Consider the following 19,800-nt stretch of genomic DNA (forward strand, 5'->3'; position numbering starts at 1 on the left):
AACACTAGCGAAGGCTAACACCCTTATAGTAAAGTGCTGCTGTAGTTGTCCAAGCTGGGTATTTTTGAGAGTGAAAGGAGGTGTTAATAATTGCACTGGGACAACAGCTATGAACCAGAAAATGAGGGGTGTATGGTCATATAACTTTACAGTAAAAATACATTGGCATGTAGTCCTTCCCCAAAGAGGAAAATCTAAATTATCCCCCTAAAATAAAGATGACTGCTTAATTGTTGGAGTCTTGGAAAGTTAGCTTTTCACTGAATTTGAAGTGCTAGGTTTTGTCTGGAGCCCTGGTGGTGCAGTGAGTTTACCATATACCACAGGAAGCCCTGTAACTTGAGCTCCTGAAAGTTAGACAATAGCATCACCACTGGCGTTCCTATTTGGTGAGCCTATTCATTTGTAATACATTTTTAAAAGGCTTAGATCTCACTTTTTTTTTTTTTTTAAGCCCTTTACGGCAATGGGTTTGGTTTTCTTTGGTTTAGATCTCCCAAAACGAATAGCAAGGACCGGGAAGAAAGAGCAGACGCTATTTCTTCGGCTCTTGGGAAGGTCACCAATGCTTAAGTCTTAATGGCTTTGACGTAGAATACTTGGCTTCTTAGGTCAAAATAAGGAATCACAGCAACATCAAATGCATCTTACCAGTTAATGCCACCAGGGGGTACTAGAGGCCAAAAAGGAACACAGTTGTACTAGGCAGGAGGAGCCAAGATTACAAGCACCCTCACGCTTTCTCTCATCTACAAATCTCAATCCTCACACGCACAGTTTTCCAGCCTGGGGGCCTGTTCCTAACTGCATGCTCTGGCTTTTCTACCCAGTATTCTCCCTGAATGTCCGCCATCCTTTCTGGTCGCCAGTCCTACCATTTCCGTTCCCTGTCTCCCTCCCACACCTCCGACACCCTTTTTCCACAGACATCCTACTCAAGTCTCTTTTTATAATTTACCTCTTCCTGCTTGGGCACCAGAGTTTTAAATTAGTCATCCCCCAAATAATAACATTTCCTATCAAGCCTGTTTATAGTGATAGGGTTAGAAGGAGTTATAATTAAAGAATTATTAATTACATCTTTTTAATATCGATTTACTAACTTCAATTTCATTCATCTCTGAAAGGTCATTTAGCTTCCTATATCTAACTTAAAAAAGACCTTTAGGAGCAAAGCTAGATCTGAGTCACAGGACTAATGCAAAAATCGCTGAAAAATAAGCAAGCCCACTTCCGCCCCAGTGGTCAAAGTGGTCTAATTTTTTTCCCCCACACACATGTATTTCTGCTTTGTTATTACTTCTATATTAACTCATGTTAATTCACCTTAAACTTCTGTTTTCTAGGCCAAACAATGCCAAATTCTCTAACGTTTCAATCCCATTGATTATTTTTACTAGCTTTATAGAGATGTAATTCATATACCCGTTCTCATCAAGTCAATTCTGACTCACAGTGGCCCTATAGGTCAGAGCAGAACTGCCCCCATTGCTGTCCAAGGAGCAGCTGGTGGATTTGAACTGCCAACCTTTTGGTTAGCAGCCAAGCTCTTGACCATTACGTAGCCAGGGATCGTAGTAATTCATATACTAGTTATTAATCCAGTGATTTTTAGTATATTCACAATTCACTAACTTTGAGGTTCTTCATAGAGTTGTGTATCCATCACAATCAAATTTAGAACTTTCATTAACCCCCCAAAAATCCCTATACCCCTTAGCTGTCAGTCTCCAATTTCCCATCCCCACCGGCCCTAGGCAACCATCAGTCTACTTTGCCCATTATACACGTTTACCTATTCTGGACAGTTCACTAAGGAATTCACTAATCTGACTCTACTGAGTGCCTTTGTTTCCTAAATAGATCAAGAGGTTGGCAGGTAAGCAAGAAGGGAGTATCCAGAATGAGCAATGATTCAGGCAGGGCTTCAAACCAGTTCTTCCTGGCTCAGTCACGGCCAAGGAAGCGAAACCGGAATAGACCCGAGTTTTCAAAATTTGGGTGAACTGAAATGATAACCAGAATGGGAAACATTAGGGATCTTGCCCGGCTACTACCACCAACTGCTCTGACAGGGATCACAACAGTGCCCTGGACAGAGCTGGAGAAAAATGTATAACAAAATTTTAACCCACCAAAAAAACAAAACAAACCAACAGACTTTCTGGTCTGAGACTGGAGAAGCCCCAAGAGTATAACCCCCAGACACACTTATAGCTTAGTAATGAAGTCACTCTTGAGGTTCACCCTTCAGCCAAAGACTAGGTAGACCCATAGAACAAAATGAGACTAAATGGGCACACCATGCCAGGAGCAAGGAAGAGAAGGCAGGAGGGGACAGGAAGCTGGTAATGGGGAATGCAAGGTTGAGATGGGGAAAGTGTGGACATGTTCTGGAGTTGGCAACCAATGTGACAAAATTATATGCGTATTAATTGTTTAATGAGGAACTAGTTTGCTCTGTAAACCTTCATCTAAAGTACAGTAAAAATATGAAAAAAAAAATTAGATTCAAAGCCCTATTGGAAACTTAATCCCCTTCTTAGAAAACAAGGGCAGTGTAAGCATTATTACAGCAACCAAACCTCTTGCCCACTGTATTTTGAGCAGAGTCTGAAACAGTGGTGCCCCGCTCAAGTACGGCGGCCAACCACACCATTTTGAATGTGTGTCACTCTTCACAAACCTGCCAATAATCCCATCTCATGCATCATGCTCCTGAAAGGGCTCACTATGCCTCTTCTAAGTCTCCCGAGTCTCCCGTTCCAGGGCTTCAACCTGTTATTTTTCCTGTTCTGGTTATCATTCTGGATCACCCAAATTTTAAACATTCAGGTCTGTTCTGGTTTTGCTTCATCAGTCATAAATGAACTGGTTCAAACCGGTTCAAAGGCCTGGACTGGGGCTGCAGAATAGTTTTCAAGTGATCTGAAGCTAGGTGAAGAGTAAGTCATTCTAACCAGCAGGACAAGCTTTTTGTTTTGTTTTTTAAAGGGGGCTTTCCTAGTAAATAGGGGGAAGAGTACAGGATTCTGAGGAGCTGGCATTTTCTTTAGGGAAGGAAGCCTGGCCACAGGGAGATCTAAGTTTCACCTATAGAAAAATGAGCTGGTGGGTAGGATAGAATTTCTTCTGGCAGTAACCTTGAAATTCTGAATTTTAGTTTGTTGCTGCCCTAAGAGGAGCTTCAACTATTCTTCAAACAAAGTGCTGTATTCCATTAACATGATAACGTTATATATCATTTAATCAAATATATGACTATTCTGAACAAAGAATAGAAGCCTTTATATAGTTGAGTAAATTATATATATATATATATATATATATATATATATATATATATATATACAGATTAAATGTCATGTCTAGCCAGTTTTCAATTACCAGTAAAATCTGTATACTTCTCGGTCTTTGAACAAACTGATGTATGAATAACAGATGTCAGGTATGTGACTAACAATTTAGCTCTTGGCCATGTTACAGAAATTAGGAAAAGAACACACAGGCTAAAAAATTTACATTAAAATCTCAAAGATCACTTCATTTTGCTGCCAACAGCCTATTTTCACTTATTTTACATACAACGCCAACCTTTTCGTTGTTTGCCCAGCCCCCTAGAGAAAAGTAAAGCAGAATGGAAAAGGAGTGGTGGAGAAGGTATTCAAATACCTGAAAACTAACTGCTGACAGTGTTAAGAGACAGGAAAACACTAGGCGGAGCAGATCATTCCAAAAGCAGAAGGCTCTGGGATTACGTAGTAAAATTTTTTTAGGGCAAAATCCCCTGAAGGGTTCACACTGCAATCACTGATGCCCAAATTGGTGAGCTTGAATTCTCAAAACAATTAACGTAGCTCATTACTTAGGAAGAGGGTAGGAATGCAGGGCATTTTGGAACACACTTAGACATCAGGATAAAGGATTAAAACAGTGACTCTTAAGGATATTGATTATCTCCACAACTTTGGAATCAAGATAAACAGTAAAGTCTTCTTTTTTTCCCCCTTCCCTCTTACTTTCTCCCAATCCATGACTAAACCTGATCTGGAAAAAGGACTGAACAAGAAAATTAACTCAGGAAAGCTCTGTCTGAAAACACAGCAATAATTGTTTAAAGTTGGAAGAAACTGAGCGAAACTGAAGTCTAAATAATTTACTTGAAAGACTTCAATAAACTTAATTTGGGCACTACTTCTACAGCTGCATCTTCCCTCCCTAAGCTATCATCTTTCTACAAAAGCCACATAATCCCACATAATCCTTTAGATCAGTGTTTCTCAAAAGTCGGGGCTCCCAAGCAGCAGCAGAATTGCTTGGGAACTTGTTAGAAATGCAGCTACTCGGAAGACTGACTGATTCCAAAACTTTGGGGGTGGGGCCTGTCCACTTGTGTCTTCAGGAGCACTCCAGGTGATTCTGAGGCTCGCCAAAGTTTGAGAACTACTGCTTCAGATACAGTCAACGCCGGTAAAAGGCACTGGCACTGGATTATGCTTTACAGAATGAAGTGACGATGAGAGATGGGGAAGGGAAGCCTATTAGGTAAAAGGTACATTATTAGCTTGGAAACTATGTCCTTTCTGGGTGGAGGCCAAACTACAACACTTAGCAACCTCTAATAAGTAGTAGGATGAAGATGGTACCTTCCAGATGCTTCAGGAGTGCCCTACTGCTATTTCCATGAGCGGATATCAGAATGGTTTTGCCACTTAATACTTCCGGAGCAATCCTTTCATTCCAATAGGGAAGGAGTCTCTCCAGAACATCCTTTAAGCTTTCGGACCGTGGCAGCTGATCCACAGGGACATCGCACACTTTATACCTTCGGTCACTGTAGATCTCCTGATAGTACGGATGGGACGCCTCAATGGGAGGTGGGGTCACATCGTAGCTTCTTCTCCAGATCCTCACCTGTTCTTCGCCATGATTCAAAGCCATTATCTCTCTATTGAGACCGATCAAGGCCCCATAGTGACGCTCGTTTAGACGCCAGGAGCTTTCCACAGGAACCCACTCCTGCCCTAGCTCCTCCAGGATCAGCCAGGCCGTGTGGATGGACCGATTCAGGACGGACGTGAATACGAGGTCAAACTCAAAGTTTAGCTCCTTGAGTTGCTTCCCACAGTTCCGTGCTTCCTCCAGTCCTTCGCTGTTAAGTTTTTGGTCCACCCAGCTACAAAAGCGGTTTTCCTTATTCCAAGCACCCTCGCCATGTCTTAACATAATAAGTTTATACTTGGACATGGTGGCTGAGCTTCCCTGGCGTTGCAAGTGGGCCAACGTTCAGTTGTAACAGTACATCTAAGAAGAGAGGAAACAAAAGAGTAAGTTATAGTCTTCATTCAACTGACTAGCAAGGAATGGAAATACAACTGTACAATGGCAAGCTTATTCCAAAATAAACTGGAATTCCTTTGAACGGTTTTGATGTCAGACATCTGGAAGCTCGTCCACTGCTGCCAGTCATATTCTAGGGCTAATTAGTTACAGGGAACTTAGTTGACTTAAATTTTCTGATGACTGGATAGCATGTTAATTGTATGATGTAAAATAATAGAATACCTACTTCATTCTAATGGCAGGCTGCATTTCCGCTAGATAAAAAGGCAGTTTATGCTTACGGCAGAGAGGATTTAATAGGATTTGTAGCTGTATAAAAGGATGACTAGGGGCTGGGAAGTCCCAGCTGACTCTGGACTGAAAGCATCCTCACACTGTTTTTCCTCTAGCGGAAAAGGAAAGATCTACCAGTCTCACCTTCTTGTTATACAGGATCATTGAACGTGTTAACTCAGGGAACCACCACACATATCTGGGATGTCACTGACCGGTGGCAACTAGTTCTTCAGTGCCACTGGCTGTACCATATCCAGGAAAATCTCAGGTCAGCGCAAGACGTCGGTCTGACATCCAGACAGCATTAACATGATTTAAAGTGCCACTGACACCAAATATGACAGTTGCCTAAACAATCTCTCACTTGTCTCAAGATAGAGCTTTCGGCTGGATTAAATCCGGATGCAAAACAAGCTATCAAATGCAGGCAGCTGAGAGATGCTGCTGGAGGAAACAGATTAGTACGGGCAGGTTCAGAGAGTGAGAAGAACCACGCTGATAAGGAGGCCCCACCCCTCTTCCCCAACCTCCAGGTCTCTATACACACCAGCTACATCCTTAGCAGGAGAAGAATCTAGCAAAGTGGTACACGCCTTTCTGAACTCCCCAAGTTTATGGGGCTGGTCCAAAGATCTGCTGGTCCCCAGGAGAATCCACAGATCTGGCCGCACCAGCCTCCATTCTCCTGGGTGGACAGGTCTACAGGGACAAATGTTGCTCCGTGTACACACGCGATGCTCCCCACCTCCACCCAGGACGTCCATGCTGGGAGTGAAGATTATGTGAGCATCTGGGCCTGGTCCTCTGCCACTGTTGGCAACTCCCATTAGCTGGAGATTTTCTGTCCCACTTATAGTGATTCACCCACAGTTACATAACACTCAGTGACAAAGTTAAAAAACCCCAGTGCCGTCTAGAGTCTAAATCTCATTCCTACCTTCCTTTAGTAACTCCTAGATATTCTGGGGAGAAAAAGTCCTTCAAGAAGGTTTCCTATCTTAGTGGAAGGCAGACAAGGGTACCGAGAGAGGCAATCAGCTGGAAGGGGTTTGGAAGCAATTGAAAAGGCTACAGAGTTTCGGCTAATAACCCTTTCTCTTTAAGCATCACCTTTGAAGCTTTAGTTCATGTACATCAGGGAAGCACCACGTGTTGAGAGAAGCCTGGACTCAGCAGAAGGCATCCCACTCGACTGAGAAATCCCAGTTGGGGACAGGGGGATCAGGAAGGCAGAACCGGGAACAGGGTGACAGGCTGCTGGCAGTGCTCTGCTGGCTGACAGTTTGTGCCCAGAGGCACAATAACCCTAAAGCAAAGGAGGCTTACGCCTCAGGGCCCCATATCCAAACAGACCCTTCTAAGAGCCTGAAAGAGGCCAAGCCATGAAGTCACATGGCAAAGGATGCTCTTTTTTTTAATTTCCAAAAAGATGTTTCTGTATTGTTTTTCCAAAGAGCCCTAATCCAGCAAGTAGTAGAAGCTTCAGGCCCCACAAAAATTGGATTCACCCCTGTTTATAACCATTTATTGTTTGAGTTTTCTTGGAGGTGGGAGGGCGGAGAGGAGAAACTTTTCTGTTTCTCAGCTGTTCTTCTACCACAACCCTTAGCTTTTCTTGGCAAGCAAGATGCCTCCACAGGCTAAGGAAGCTCTCCTCTGCCTTAGATGGAGATGGGGAGGGTGAACAATGAACAATTTTGCAGGCAGAGGCACTCTTCATCTTTTGATAATGAGCTCTATCAGGACACAGGCAAGTGGAGCAATAACATCACAACACTCAGCCACCCACCACCAAGCTTTGCTGCACCTTAACGTTTTGCAATATTTTTAAAAAAATAAATCAATTTCTGTTTTCTTCTCAAAACACATATGCAGAGGAATAGTACTACAGGCACAAAAGATACACCCTTTCCCCACTCTGATGATCAGGGAATGGATACACTGGGAGGTGACCAATTGGTGTGTTTACCTCTGGTAAACAAGAAGCCACTTCCTTTCCTCCTCCTTGGTGCTATCATCTGGCTTTTCCCCTTTAATTGCTGAATAGTAACAAATACGCTGAAGTTGATAGATTTAAAGTTTGCGATCATTTTACAAAATTCCCATGCATTGTAGCTGGTATTCCAAGTGTTCACTAACTCCCAACCTGACTATAACACTGTAATCAGGTTGATTTAAGCTTTAAGGTAGGGGCTGCAAACTCAAATGCCTACAATGGCCGGACAGATGGGTGAAGAGGAGTGAACCTGGACCACAGGGAGCAGGGAGAGCTGTCAACTGCATAAAATGGACAGGCTGCTGACAAAGAAGACTTTGTGTATATGGACAACGCTTCCATATGACCTGGTCCTGCTGAACCAAGAGCACCACTCTCGGAGCTGCTTGGAGAACAGAGATGAGGCTGCTGGAACCAAAGACTGGGAGAACGCAAGACTTAGAGTCAGACCACGGGAAGCCTGTAGGTTTTGTTTTTATTGTTAAGTAAATGTCTTTAAAAACCAAAACAATCCTTTCAGATCCTAAAAATTCCTATGATAAATAAAGGGGGTAGCCACTCCTCAGCTCCATATTGTCCTAGGAGACGGGAACACACATTTTGGGAACGCACGTTTTTATGTGGATCTGGTTTAGATACTGGCAATGAATTTGAATATATTTTGGAAACGCGAGCTAAATAAAACATGTCTGCTGGCTAGATTGAATCTGTGAGGCTACGACTCCTGATTTAAAGGCAAATCTCCCCCCAGGCCACAGGTAAGTTCTGTGAGGCCACTATCACCCAGGAGATGGACAGAATCCAAGCCTCTGGGCCTCTTATCCTAGCTTTCCTGTTAGTATCTAACGTGGCCCTTTCAGAGGGCAGACCTTTGAACCCCCTGACATGCTCTGGGCTTCCTTCTCCCTGGCCCAAACTCACAGCCCTCCTTCGCCCAGCCCTCTGACCCTGCCTGCTGAGCTCCTAGCTCTGTAATCAACTCCCACTCAGCTTGGGAGCCTTCCCAAGTGTTTCGGGGTTCCAAAAGAGCTCCAGATGAACTGAGCTAAAAACTCACCCCAGATAACACTGCTTCTCCCTCTAGTGGGGAAGTTCATGCCTCACACCTTAGGGTCAGGGTCAGGTGATGGGGCAGGCAGGGTCCTGCTCTCTCAGTGGAACTTGCTGGACTAACTCTCCACCCCCCATACCACCATCTTGTTGGTGCTGTTCGTCGTTTTTGTTGGGTGCTGTTTAGCCGATCCCGAGCCCACGTGAGAGCAGAACTGCCCCACAGGGTCTTCTTGGCTGTAATCTTTACAGGAGCAGATTGCCAGGTCTTTCTCTGGGGAGCTGCCAGGTGGGTTCAAACTGCCAATCTTTCAGTTAGCAGCTGAGCTCTTATCCATTATGCCACGAAGGCTCCTTCCCAAATCCAAACATGTTGCTGTCATGTCGATTCCCTAACGGTAGTACTGCCCCTGTAGGTTTCCTAGATTATAATCTTTATGGAAGCAGACTGCCGTATCTTTCTTCCATGGAGCGACTGGTGGGTTTGAATCACTGACCTTTCAATTAGCAGCTGAGCGTTTAACCATGGCACCATGAGGGTTCCTTCCACGAGGGCTCCTTAAGAAAAAAAAATCCAAACCCGTTGCCGTGGAGTCGATTCCGACTCACAGCGACCCTTTAGGACACAGTAGAACTGGCCCACAGGGTTTCCAAGAAGGAGCTGGTGGATTTGAACTGCCGACCTTTTAGTTAGCAGCCAAGATATTAACCACTGCCACCAGGGCTCCTTAACCCGAAAACCCGCTGCGTCCAGGGCTCCTTAGGGAGGGGAAAAAGCTTTGATTCTGAGAATCACCCTATATCCCAGCTGTTGCTCTCCTGCTTTCCTTTTTTACTGCAAATTTCTCAAAGACGGAGCACATCAAAACCCTCAATTACTTCCTGTTGGTCTTAGGAGAAGATTTAAAATACTTAATGTGACCTGCAAGGCTTTGGTTTAGTTTCTTTGAGCATGTCTTGTTCTTTCCTGCCTCAGGACTTTTGTACATACTGTATCCAAACCAAACCCTCTCCCGTCAGCCCCTCCCCTCTCCACTGCCACCCTAGCTCACCTTGCTCTAGGTAATCTGTATTCATCCATTAGACCGATTCTGTCCAATCGGAATATAATGTAAGCCACAAATGCAAGCCATATATGTCATTTTCTTCTAGGCATCTTAAAGTAAGAACAGGTGAAATTTATTTTAATATATTTTATTTAACCCTATATCTATATGTCCAAAATATTTCAACCTACAATTAACATAAAAAATGTTAATGCAGTATTTTACTTTTTTTCCCCACATTGTCTTTGAAAACTGGTGTGTCTCTTATACTTAAAGCACATCTTGATTCGGACTAGTCACACTTCCAGTGCTCAGTAGCCAATCTTACTGGACAGCAAGCTTTAAAGCTCAGCGTAAATGCAATTTCCTCTAGGCCAATGGTCTCAAACGCTGACGTACCTCAGCGTCACCGGGAGAGTCGCTCACAACAGGTTGCTGCTGGGAGCCACCCCCAGATCTTAATTTAACAGATCTGAGGGGGCCTCAGAATCTGCATTTCCAACAAGTTTCTGGGCGATGCTGACACTGGCGGCCCCAGAACTGCACGCTGAGAACCTGTGCTAGGCAGGCTTCTCTGCCCGTCCTTCTCACCCACCGAACGAGCTCAGGCTTGCTGGTTACATACACTTGTAGCTTCCCGCTCTATAACATTCAGCACAGTCGTGCTGGGTTACCTGTACAATGTCTGTGCAGCTGGTTAGACTGTAAGCTGCATGAAGGCAGGTCTGAATCACTGCTGTATCTCTAGAACCTAGCCTGATACCTGCCATATTCTAGGTACTTAGTAAGCACCCTGGCAGCACCATGGTTAAGTGCTTGGCTGCTTAGATGTGTCGGCTGAATCACAAGTCAGTTGGACCAAAATGACTAGATTGTGTTAATGAGGCTAAGGCTGACAATTGTAGCAGTAACTGCCAAATAAAAAGTCAGTTGGCAGGGCCGAGATGGTAGGAAGCTTTTAACTGAAGACTCTGGGTATGAAAAATTGTGAAGCAAGGGCCAAGAATAATTAATCACTATATTGTTGTGTCCTTTACAGTTTAGTATGTTCACGGCCATAATTACCAACAGAGACTCCAACTGTCTTGCTCAAAAACATGCGGCCACTAAGTGGCAAGGTAGGCCTGCTATCCAGGTCTTCTGCCTCCAGTACCTACGCCTTTCCACATCCCCACTGAAGACGGCAGAGCCCTGAAGACTGCAGCGCCCTGCTTTGAGGATCCAGGCTCACTTGGCTTCACTTCAGAGGAGCATCTCCAGTCACAAGTTGTCCTGCCAACCCCAGGCAGCCGTTTCACAAAATGCACCCAAACGTGGTGAGCATGGAGGAGGGCTCCGTACATGCATGACTGCTGCTGAGAAAAACCTCAGGGCACAGAGTCAACTCGGGCCATAGTCACCTCAGCTTATAAAGAGGCAGCTTGCTAGGAATATATACAACTACACTTTTTAAAACCAAACCTCAAGCTTTTTTTTTTTTTGGTAAAGCCCACCACCCCAGAATTAGTTCTTGAGGTTCCTCTTGTATTCCTCAGCAAAGGTTACTGGCACTTGAATTCACTAATTTTAATCAATCATTTACTTAATACCAAAAAGAGCCAAACTAGTTACCTAAATACCATCCCCAGAGTTTCTTCCCTTATAAAATTTGGTCTGGTTTGAAGGAAAGTACACTATACAAATGAGTCTTTTACAGGACTCTAGCTCTCGTCTCCCGTACCCTCCCTCTGCTGTTTTTGCTTCCATCTAGCCATTTTTTTTTTTTTTTAGCCATTACCTTTTCATCCCCTGACATCTAACTTGCCCCTTGCCCACTCTACTGAAGGGGGCTCTGGAGAGACTGCCCATTTGTTCTTACTAAATGAGACGATCTCTCTCAGGATGCACACTGCTTTGGCCTGTAGCATTTGATATTGCTGACTATTTCCATCAATGGAAAAAATTCTTCAAGATTTCAGTCCTGCATATCTCCAGATTTTCTGTGATTATGTTCTGGTCTTGGGTCTCTGTATGTTCCTATTGACAAAGACAAATACTATGATGACAATGCTATTAGTCATTGCCACTAACATTCAGAGAGTACACCCGGTGTGCTTGGCATTATTCTAATCCTCAACCACTATTCTATTAAGTAGGTACTATTATTACCCCTAACCAAAGGGTCGGCAGTTCGAATCCAACAGGCGCTCCTTGGAAACTCTATGGGGCAGTTCTACTCTGTCCTATAGGGTCGCTATGAGTCGGAATCGACTCGATGGCCCTGGGTTGGTGGGTTATTATTACCCCCATTTTACAGATACAGGAACTTAGGAAGAGAGGTTAACATGACCAAGGTAACTCATGTGGTAAGTGACAGAGCCGGAATTCAGTCTCAGGCAGGCTGAACCCCACAGCTTATGCTGTGTCTTGAGCTACTCTGCTATACTGCCACATTGGCACCCAAGGCTCTGTATGCAGCCCTCAGCTCTCAATAACTGTTCCTATGGAAAACCCAACTATTCACTACCTTAACCAGCTTAGTATGTTCACGGCCACATGAATGATATCACCAAACACTCAGTCTCCGAAATTTGGTCCATTAACTCACTCTTTAAACATGTGTGGCAAACCCCCTTTGGGCATGGCACTATGCTAGGCCTGCAAGAAGCATGGAATCCAACATGGATTATGTCCTCAAGGAGCTGGTGGGAGAAGGGTGACATATATGTGTGTTTATCACTAAAGCAGAAAGTCATCTACGCCATGAGAAAGCATTTCATTCATAACGAAGATGCACAAGGAAAGACTACTTCTGAGTAAGGCTTCTTTGTGGACATGGCATTACTTACGCTGGATTTAGAAAGAGGTATTAAGATTTATGTTTGCAGAAAGAAATTCTAGTCTAAGGAAACAGAGGTCAGGAAACTGGCATATTCAAAGAATGGTGTGCCCACTGAAAGTGGCTGGAGTGTAGGTGAGGTAAGCAAACATCCTGGTTCATTTGGGACAGTCTCACTTCAGGCCTGTTTCTCCAACATAATTATTACTAGGACCCCCTTTCACTCTTAAGTATCCCCATTTGGAAAATCATAGGTTCAACCTAAGTATAGGGTAAGACAGGAAGTAGGAGGAGACAAGCCTAGAAAGATAAGACCTTAGAGTGGCCCAACGGGGGCCTTGTGCCAAAGGATGTAAGTCCTTCTATAAATCTGGGACATTGGTAAAGGTTTAACAGCACGCATTTTAGGAGCATCAGGCAGTACTCACAGACACAAGTGAGTGACTGGAAAAACCATGGCCGTGAATACTAGTTGTGAGGCTTTTGCAATAATTCAGGTAACATACATCTGCTCTTCCCTTACCAACTATATTGTTACCAGACATTTTGCATTTATGACAATAGTAGAAAAATCTACTAACTCTTTTGTGCATTAACAACATACATCCGGCAGCTATGATCACTGAGGTCAAAGTAACACTGGCTGTGATGGTTAAGGCTATGTGTCAACCGGGCTGGCCCGTGATTTTCAATGGCTTGGCAATTACGTAATGACGTAATCTGGCAGTTATGTAATGATGTAGTCCTCCTCCATTTCTGCATAACACCGATTTCCCTATAACAACCCAGGCTTTGGAACCCAGCCATGTCGATAAGTGAGATGTAGGTGCATAATGAAGACCTGGACAAGGATAATGGCTGCTAAAAGGGGAGGAAGCAGATGACTGTGAAAAATGCTTAGCTTACTTCAGGTACTGGCCAACTTTTTTTTTGTATGAAGCCAGAAGGTAACTATTTTAGGCTTTGCAGATCATGTGGTCTCTGTCACAACTACACAACTCTGCCATTGTAGCTGAAAGCAGCCATAAACAGTACTTAGATGAATAAACATGGCTGTGTTCCAATAAAACACTGTCCATGGACACTGGATTGACTATGCGAAGGCATTTGACTATGTGGATCATAATGAATTATGGATAACATTGCAAAAAAACAGGAATTCTAGAACACTTAATTGTGCTCAGGAGGAATCCATACATACATCAAGAGATAGCCGTTTGAACAGAACAAGGGGATACTGCGTGGTTTAAAGTCGGGAAAGGTGTGCTTCAGAGTTGTATCCTTTCACCATATTTATTTATATGTTGAACAAATAATCCAAGAAGCTGGACTGTATGAAGAAGAACGAGGCATCAGGATTAGAGGAAGACTCATTAACAATCCGCGTTATGCAGATGACACAACCTTACTTGATGAAAGAGAACTTGAAGCACTTACTGATGAAGATCAAAGACCCCAGCCTTCAGTATGCGTTGCACCTCAACATACAGAAAACAAAAATCCTTACAACTGGACCAATAAGCAACATTCTGATAAACGGAGAAAAGATTGAAGTTGTCAAGGATTTCATTTCACTTGGACCCACATTCAACACCCATGGAAGCAGCAGTCAAGAAATCAAAAGACACGTTATATTGGGCAAATCTGCTGCAAAATACCTCTTAAAAGTGTTGAAAAGCAAAGATGTCATCTTGAAGACTAAGGTGCTCCTGACCCAAGCCATGGGGTTTTCAATTGCATCCTACGTATGTGGAAGCTGGACAATGAATAAAGAAGACCGAAGAAGAACTGACGCCTTTGAATTGTGGTGTTGGTGAAGAACATTGAATATACCATCGACTATCGACTGCCAAAAGAATGAATCTGTCTTAGAAGAAGTACAACCAGAATGCTCCTTAGAAGCAAGGATGGGGAGACTACACCTCGCATACGTTGGACATGTCAGGAGGGATCGGTCCCCGGAAAAGGACATCATGCTTGGTAGAGGGTCAGCAAAAAAGAGGAAGACCCTCAATAAGATGGATCAATACAGTGACTGCAACAATGGGCTTAAGCATAACAATGATTGTGAGGATGGCACAGGACCAGGCAGTGTTTCTTTCTGTTGTACCTAGGGTTGCTATGAGTTAGAACTGACTCAATGGCATCCAACAACAACAACAAATGGACATGAATTCAAATTTCATATGATTTTCACACACATGAAATAGCTATTCTTTGATTTCAACCATTTAAAAATGTAACAACCAATTTTAGCTCGTGGGCTGTACAAAAACAAACAGTGGGACAGATATAGCCCACAGGCCATAGTTTGCCAAACCCTGGTCTAGCTCGTTACTGTCCTCACATCTACTAATCACAACAGCATTTTGAGCTTTTAGCCACACATCTTTGCATGGGATGGTCCCAACATTATTAAATCACCAGATTTCATTCTTGGCCAGAACTGAGGGCACCACGAATAATGGAATCCCATTTATAATTGTTTCTATTCTCAGAGAAGACAACACTGAACACATTTAAATCAGTCTGAACACCTGACTTTTAACTGAATTATTGAGAAATGTGTTCAAGATAAAACTCTAGAAAAAAAGAAAATTCAACTTGTTAACCTCCTTCAAGAGTGCTGCCTGCCATTTTGACACATTTTCCCTCTATTAGACATCCTCATAAGTTATGTCATGGTGCCTCATGTTTCAGGTGAATGTATACTTGCTCAGGAGTAGGTATTACGCCCTGGCAATAAAGAAACAACAGGTGATGCAAAGGAAACGTGCTTTGCAGGCGACTTGTATTTCAAAGACTTTTCAATACATGCACGCATAGAAATTCCATCTAAACTGACTGCTGCCTCCTCCTCCTGTTCCTCATTAAACAATATAATTTCACATGCCCTTCCCACTCCCAGAACTGAGGGTCTTCCCATCTTCCGAACTAACACACTCCTAGAACTTTGCTTCTGCCATTCTTTAAGTGTTTAAAAAAAAAAAAACTCATTGCCATTGAGTCAATTCCGACTCATAGCAACCCTATAGGGTTTCCAAGGAGCAGCTGGTGGATTCGAACTGCTGACCTTTTGGTTAGCAGCCTTAGCTCTTAACCACTGCTCCACCAGGGCTCCACCTTAAATGTTTAGAAATTAATAATGTTTGAGAAACTCTAGTATCCCAAGTCATGAACAAGGGGAGAAAATTACAGGATAAAGTTCAGCCTAAAAACTTAGCTTGTCTTTCATTTCCATAAACTGAAGAAGAAATTTCATCAATGACACAATGTTGGAAGTCATATAAAACGAAGAACACAGAACAAGAGTCACTTTAATCCAAAGCTCACCCTTAGATATTAATCAATCAATTGCTACCCCAGACCATCAGAAGTTTTCGTTGGTCCAAATCCTCACTGCATGTTTCTGAGTAACTCTTAAGCCCCATTTTATTAGAATTCTAACCATAAAAGATGAACTGGCTATTATTTGAAGACAAAGAGAGGTTACCCATATCTCTGATAAAGTTAAAAAGAACAATGGTAAAGAAAAATGAGATCTGGGGACTCAGTTCCTTACAGCTTTTAACATCTTAACACACGCACACACATATACCAAAATCAAGCTCGATATGTAAAGTTCAAATATGACTGTACCTAAAATAACCGAATGCTATTGTGCCATAGTCTATATCATTTTTGCTAAAGCTTTGCAGTTGTTTTTCCATTTGTATTTGCATTATAAGAACATCTCCTTACCACAAGCAAATGCTATCATTGACAGATGTTTTCCAGGCACTATTACCCTCTCATTCTCCAACCTTAAATCTACTAACATCCTCTACTGATCACCTGTTACAAGGGCTTACCAAACTGTAGCAGGTAGACCCTCCACTCTGGAGAAGAGATCTATGCCTGTAATGGCATGCATATTTGCCTGGGGCGTGCCGCTTGTTCCAGCCTGCACGTCATCACCATTGTGCACAACACCTACTCAGGACACCTCTTTTCCATCTCTGGCTCTTTACTTCCCCAAGGTAGGAGCTTTGATCAACACAAACTATTTCTACCACATCCCAAAAGTTTGGAGTCAAAAAAACTTCAACATGAGTCCCAGCACTGCTACCTATTGACAATGTGATCTTGAACAAGGTATTTAAACTCTTTGGATCTTGGTTTCCTTACCCATAAAGATGAAAATAAGGAAACTACTGTTCACAAGGAGGTATGAGGAAAATTAAATGAGGTTATGGTGAAGCACTCTGTCAAGATTTAAAGGTATTCTATTTTGAAAGGAGCAGAGCTTGACTAACTCACCAAGACTGGCCCAGACCTCAGGCCCATTGGAACAATCCTACTTTGCGGATAGTATGAGTAGAAGCAAAAGCTGGGAATAAAGTAAAATGAGGGTGAGGTAGAAAAGAAGGGAATAACTCAGGTAGCAAAGAAGGAGTGCAATCAAAGGTTGGAAGAGATGATGGCAAGATACAGTCCTAAAAGCATAACAAATGCTAAGCAATATTCTACAATCCAAATGTTTCAGTTATGTGGTTTTAAAATTAATTTGCATCGTACAAAATACAATTGTTGCATTCCTATGGCCAAGTTTCAATGAAAGAGTTTTGTTATTCAGTAATACTTTCAGTCCTGTTTCCCCATGTAAACATTCTCTCACACCAGATTTCATTCCAAGGATGTTCAGGAGGCCTATCAGTTCAACCATCTGCATGTCCTCTGTTCTCCAGGCACCAGACACACAAAGATGAAGGCACGGGCAAACCTAGATGCATCAGTCATTACTTAAAGTGAAACATGCTAGTTAATCTCAACCAGGCATAGGAGGCAAAAGAGGAAGAGCAATTGACAAATCCACCCAAACACTAACAGTGGTTGGCCTCTGGGCTATGGGATTAAGGATGGCATTTTTCTGCCACATGATATTTCTGTACTCTCCAAGTTTTCTACGATGATCCATTTGGTTTTGGTTTGATTTGGTATAAATATGAACAGAAAAGAACATGAACTATCCTTAAAGCTGGGAACTTTTATTTGCTAAACAGATTAGTACAGAATTTGCTATAACAAGATTTTGCTGGCATATTCTGGTGGAAAAACATCTAATCTTTATTTTAAAATGGACTTTTAATACAATAATGGGCCTAGGAAATAATCTAATGCAACACCTAGTTTTTAAAGGTGCCAACGTTAAGAGCCAGAAAAGTGAAATGATTTGTTTAAGATCTCATAAATAGTAACAGCTTCCGGACAAAAACCCAGGTGTCTTGACTTCTAACTCAATGCTAACTTCTACCACATCATTTGATTGAATTATAGTTCTCTAAAGTCCACCACTACCTGAGGAGAATCTATAGCATGCAAGGCACTGTAGGAATATAAATATGGGTAAAACCTAGTCCCTGGCCTCAGGAAAGACATTATAAAAGACAAACTGACATGTGCTCTGCCTTCATTATAGAAGGCTTTACTAACTCTTGATGAAAGACAGCATTTGATTTTTATTCTCCTCCTCCTCCACTTCCTTACAATGAAAATAAGACTGAAGAAGAATTAATGCCTTTGAACTATGGTGTTGGCTAAGAAAATTGAATATACCATGGACTGACAGATAAGTGAACAAGTCTGTCTTGGAGGAAGTACAGCCAGAGTGCTCCTTGGAAATGAGGATGGCCAAGATTTCATCTCACATGCTTTGGACATGTTATCAGGAGGGACCAGTCCCCAGAGAAAGACATTATGCTTGGTAAAGTGGAGGATCAGCGAAAAAGAGGAAGACCTGGACAAAACGGATTGACAGTGGCTGCAACAGAGGGCTCAAACATAACAAGGATTGTGAGGATGGCACAGGACCAGGCAGTGTTTCATTCTGTTGTACACAGGGTTGCTATGTGTTGGAACTGACTCAACGACACCTAACAACAACTACACTTTCCAGAGGGACTCTCTGCATTCCATCAGTTAACATTCTGGTACCACTCATTCACAAGCTATAAATCCCCCATAATTTGAAGGGGAGAAAACAGGGGACTGTGAGTTATAATAAGTTAACTAACAACTTATTACCCTTCAAAACTTAACCGGGAACTTCAATCGAGCATTTCTATCGACCTTCTCCAGTGACTATCACTCTTGCCCCCAGAGAACAGAGGGAAAGCCACTCATTTTTTTGGTTTTAGTGGTCTAAGAACCTATGATTATGCTGCAAATTTGTGTGCTACCTAAAACCACTGCATTTACTCGCCTTCACTGGGGCTGTTCCTTCTCCTTGGGTGGCATTCAGGTTTTTCTACCTACTTACACTTTTGAGGCCAGGTCTGACAGCACCCTAAAAACAGTAGCATAGCCCTGAAAATACACAGAGCTCCCTTCCAGGGAACCTCACTACTGAAGAGGTTCTGCCACCCTGTGCCTGAGGCGCCCCAGGAGAGATGCGTTCATCACTCCTCCAACTTCTATTTGTTCTTGCCGTCAAGGCACCTCGACCAAGTCTGAGTTCTCCTTTCAGCTGACAGGACTGTGACTCCCAGAGAGGTTCATTGTGACAGGGGCAGTAAAGAGGGACCAGCGGGCTGAATGAGCGTCGGAGCCAGATTCCCACCAAAAAGGCTCTCCCGGGAGTAAAGGAACTTGCCTTCCCCGCACTCCAAAACCCCCCACAATGTCAATAAAAAATGGAAAGGTTCGCAAGGATAATATTCTAAAGACTCACCTGCAGAGAGGCCAGCGACAGCTCCTCCGGGCCGCCAAGGGGCCAACGCCTCCGAGGACTCATCGCTGCCGCCGGCATCAACGCTCTTTTCTAGCCGGGAGCCAGAAAGGGGCAGGTCCAAGGGCTCTTCCTATTGGAAGGTGGAGCTGTCACTCAGCTACCCAGCCGGCTGGGAGCGGCGGCCCCGCCCTACGCCCGGGGACCGCCGAGGTCTTTTCCGTTTCCAAACCCCTGGGGTAGGAAGTGGGGCTCTAATTGGCTTGCTGCGGAGACGAGCACTCAGCTGGACCAGTGAGAGGCTAGCTTCGGAGCTGGTGGGCGGGCTTGGCCCGGGGAAGTAGGGAGACCAGCCCGTGAGCGTCTCCTGGGCAAAGAAAAACCACAGGCCTGAGGAGTGTCTCAGCGTTTTGGGTTTTCAAAAGTGTCTTTTGCGTCTTGAGGGAGAGACCTGCCAATGAAGAGCGTGTCGGTGGGAGCTTGGAAATGATGAGGTGATGTTTCTTTTACTTCTGGCTTACTTAGGGATTGAAACCTGGAAGTGAGGCCCGACAGTCCTGTCAGA

The 19,800-nt window shown here is 43.5% G+C and overlaps 1 protein-coding gene across 2 annotated transcripts in view; it reads right to left on the reverse strand.

Moving 5' to 3' along the window:
• The window catches only part of BPGM (bisphosphoglycerate mutase), a 33,094-nt gene extending 13,495 nt beyond the window's left edge, over positions 1-19,599 (reverse strand). Inside the window, exons 1-3 of one of the 2 annotated variants that reach the window (XM_010600443.3) lie at positions 19,239-19,599; positions 9,718-9,821; positions 4,647-5,304 (exon numbers count right to left, since the gene is read on the reverse strand). In XM_010600443.3, coding sequence (XP_010598745.1) covers positions 4,647-5,247 — 601 coding nt within the window. In that variant the 5' untranslated portion in view covers positions 5,248-5,304; positions 9,718-9,821; positions 19,239-19,599. The remainder of the gene's footprint in view (positions 1-4,646; positions 5,305-9,717; positions 9,822-19,238) is intronic. The other variant, XM_003420868.4, reaches the window with a different exon arrangement.
• Between the last annotated feature and the right edge of the window lie 201 nt (positions 19,600-19,800).

This window comes from Loxodonta africana, chromosome 8, assembly GCF_030014295.1.
Source record: "Loxodonta africana isolate mLoxAfr1 chromosome 8, mLoxAfr1.hap2, whole genome shotgun sequence".
Lineage (NCBI taxonomy): Eukaryota > Metazoa > Chordata > Mammalia > Proboscidea > Elephantidae > Loxodonta > Loxodonta africana.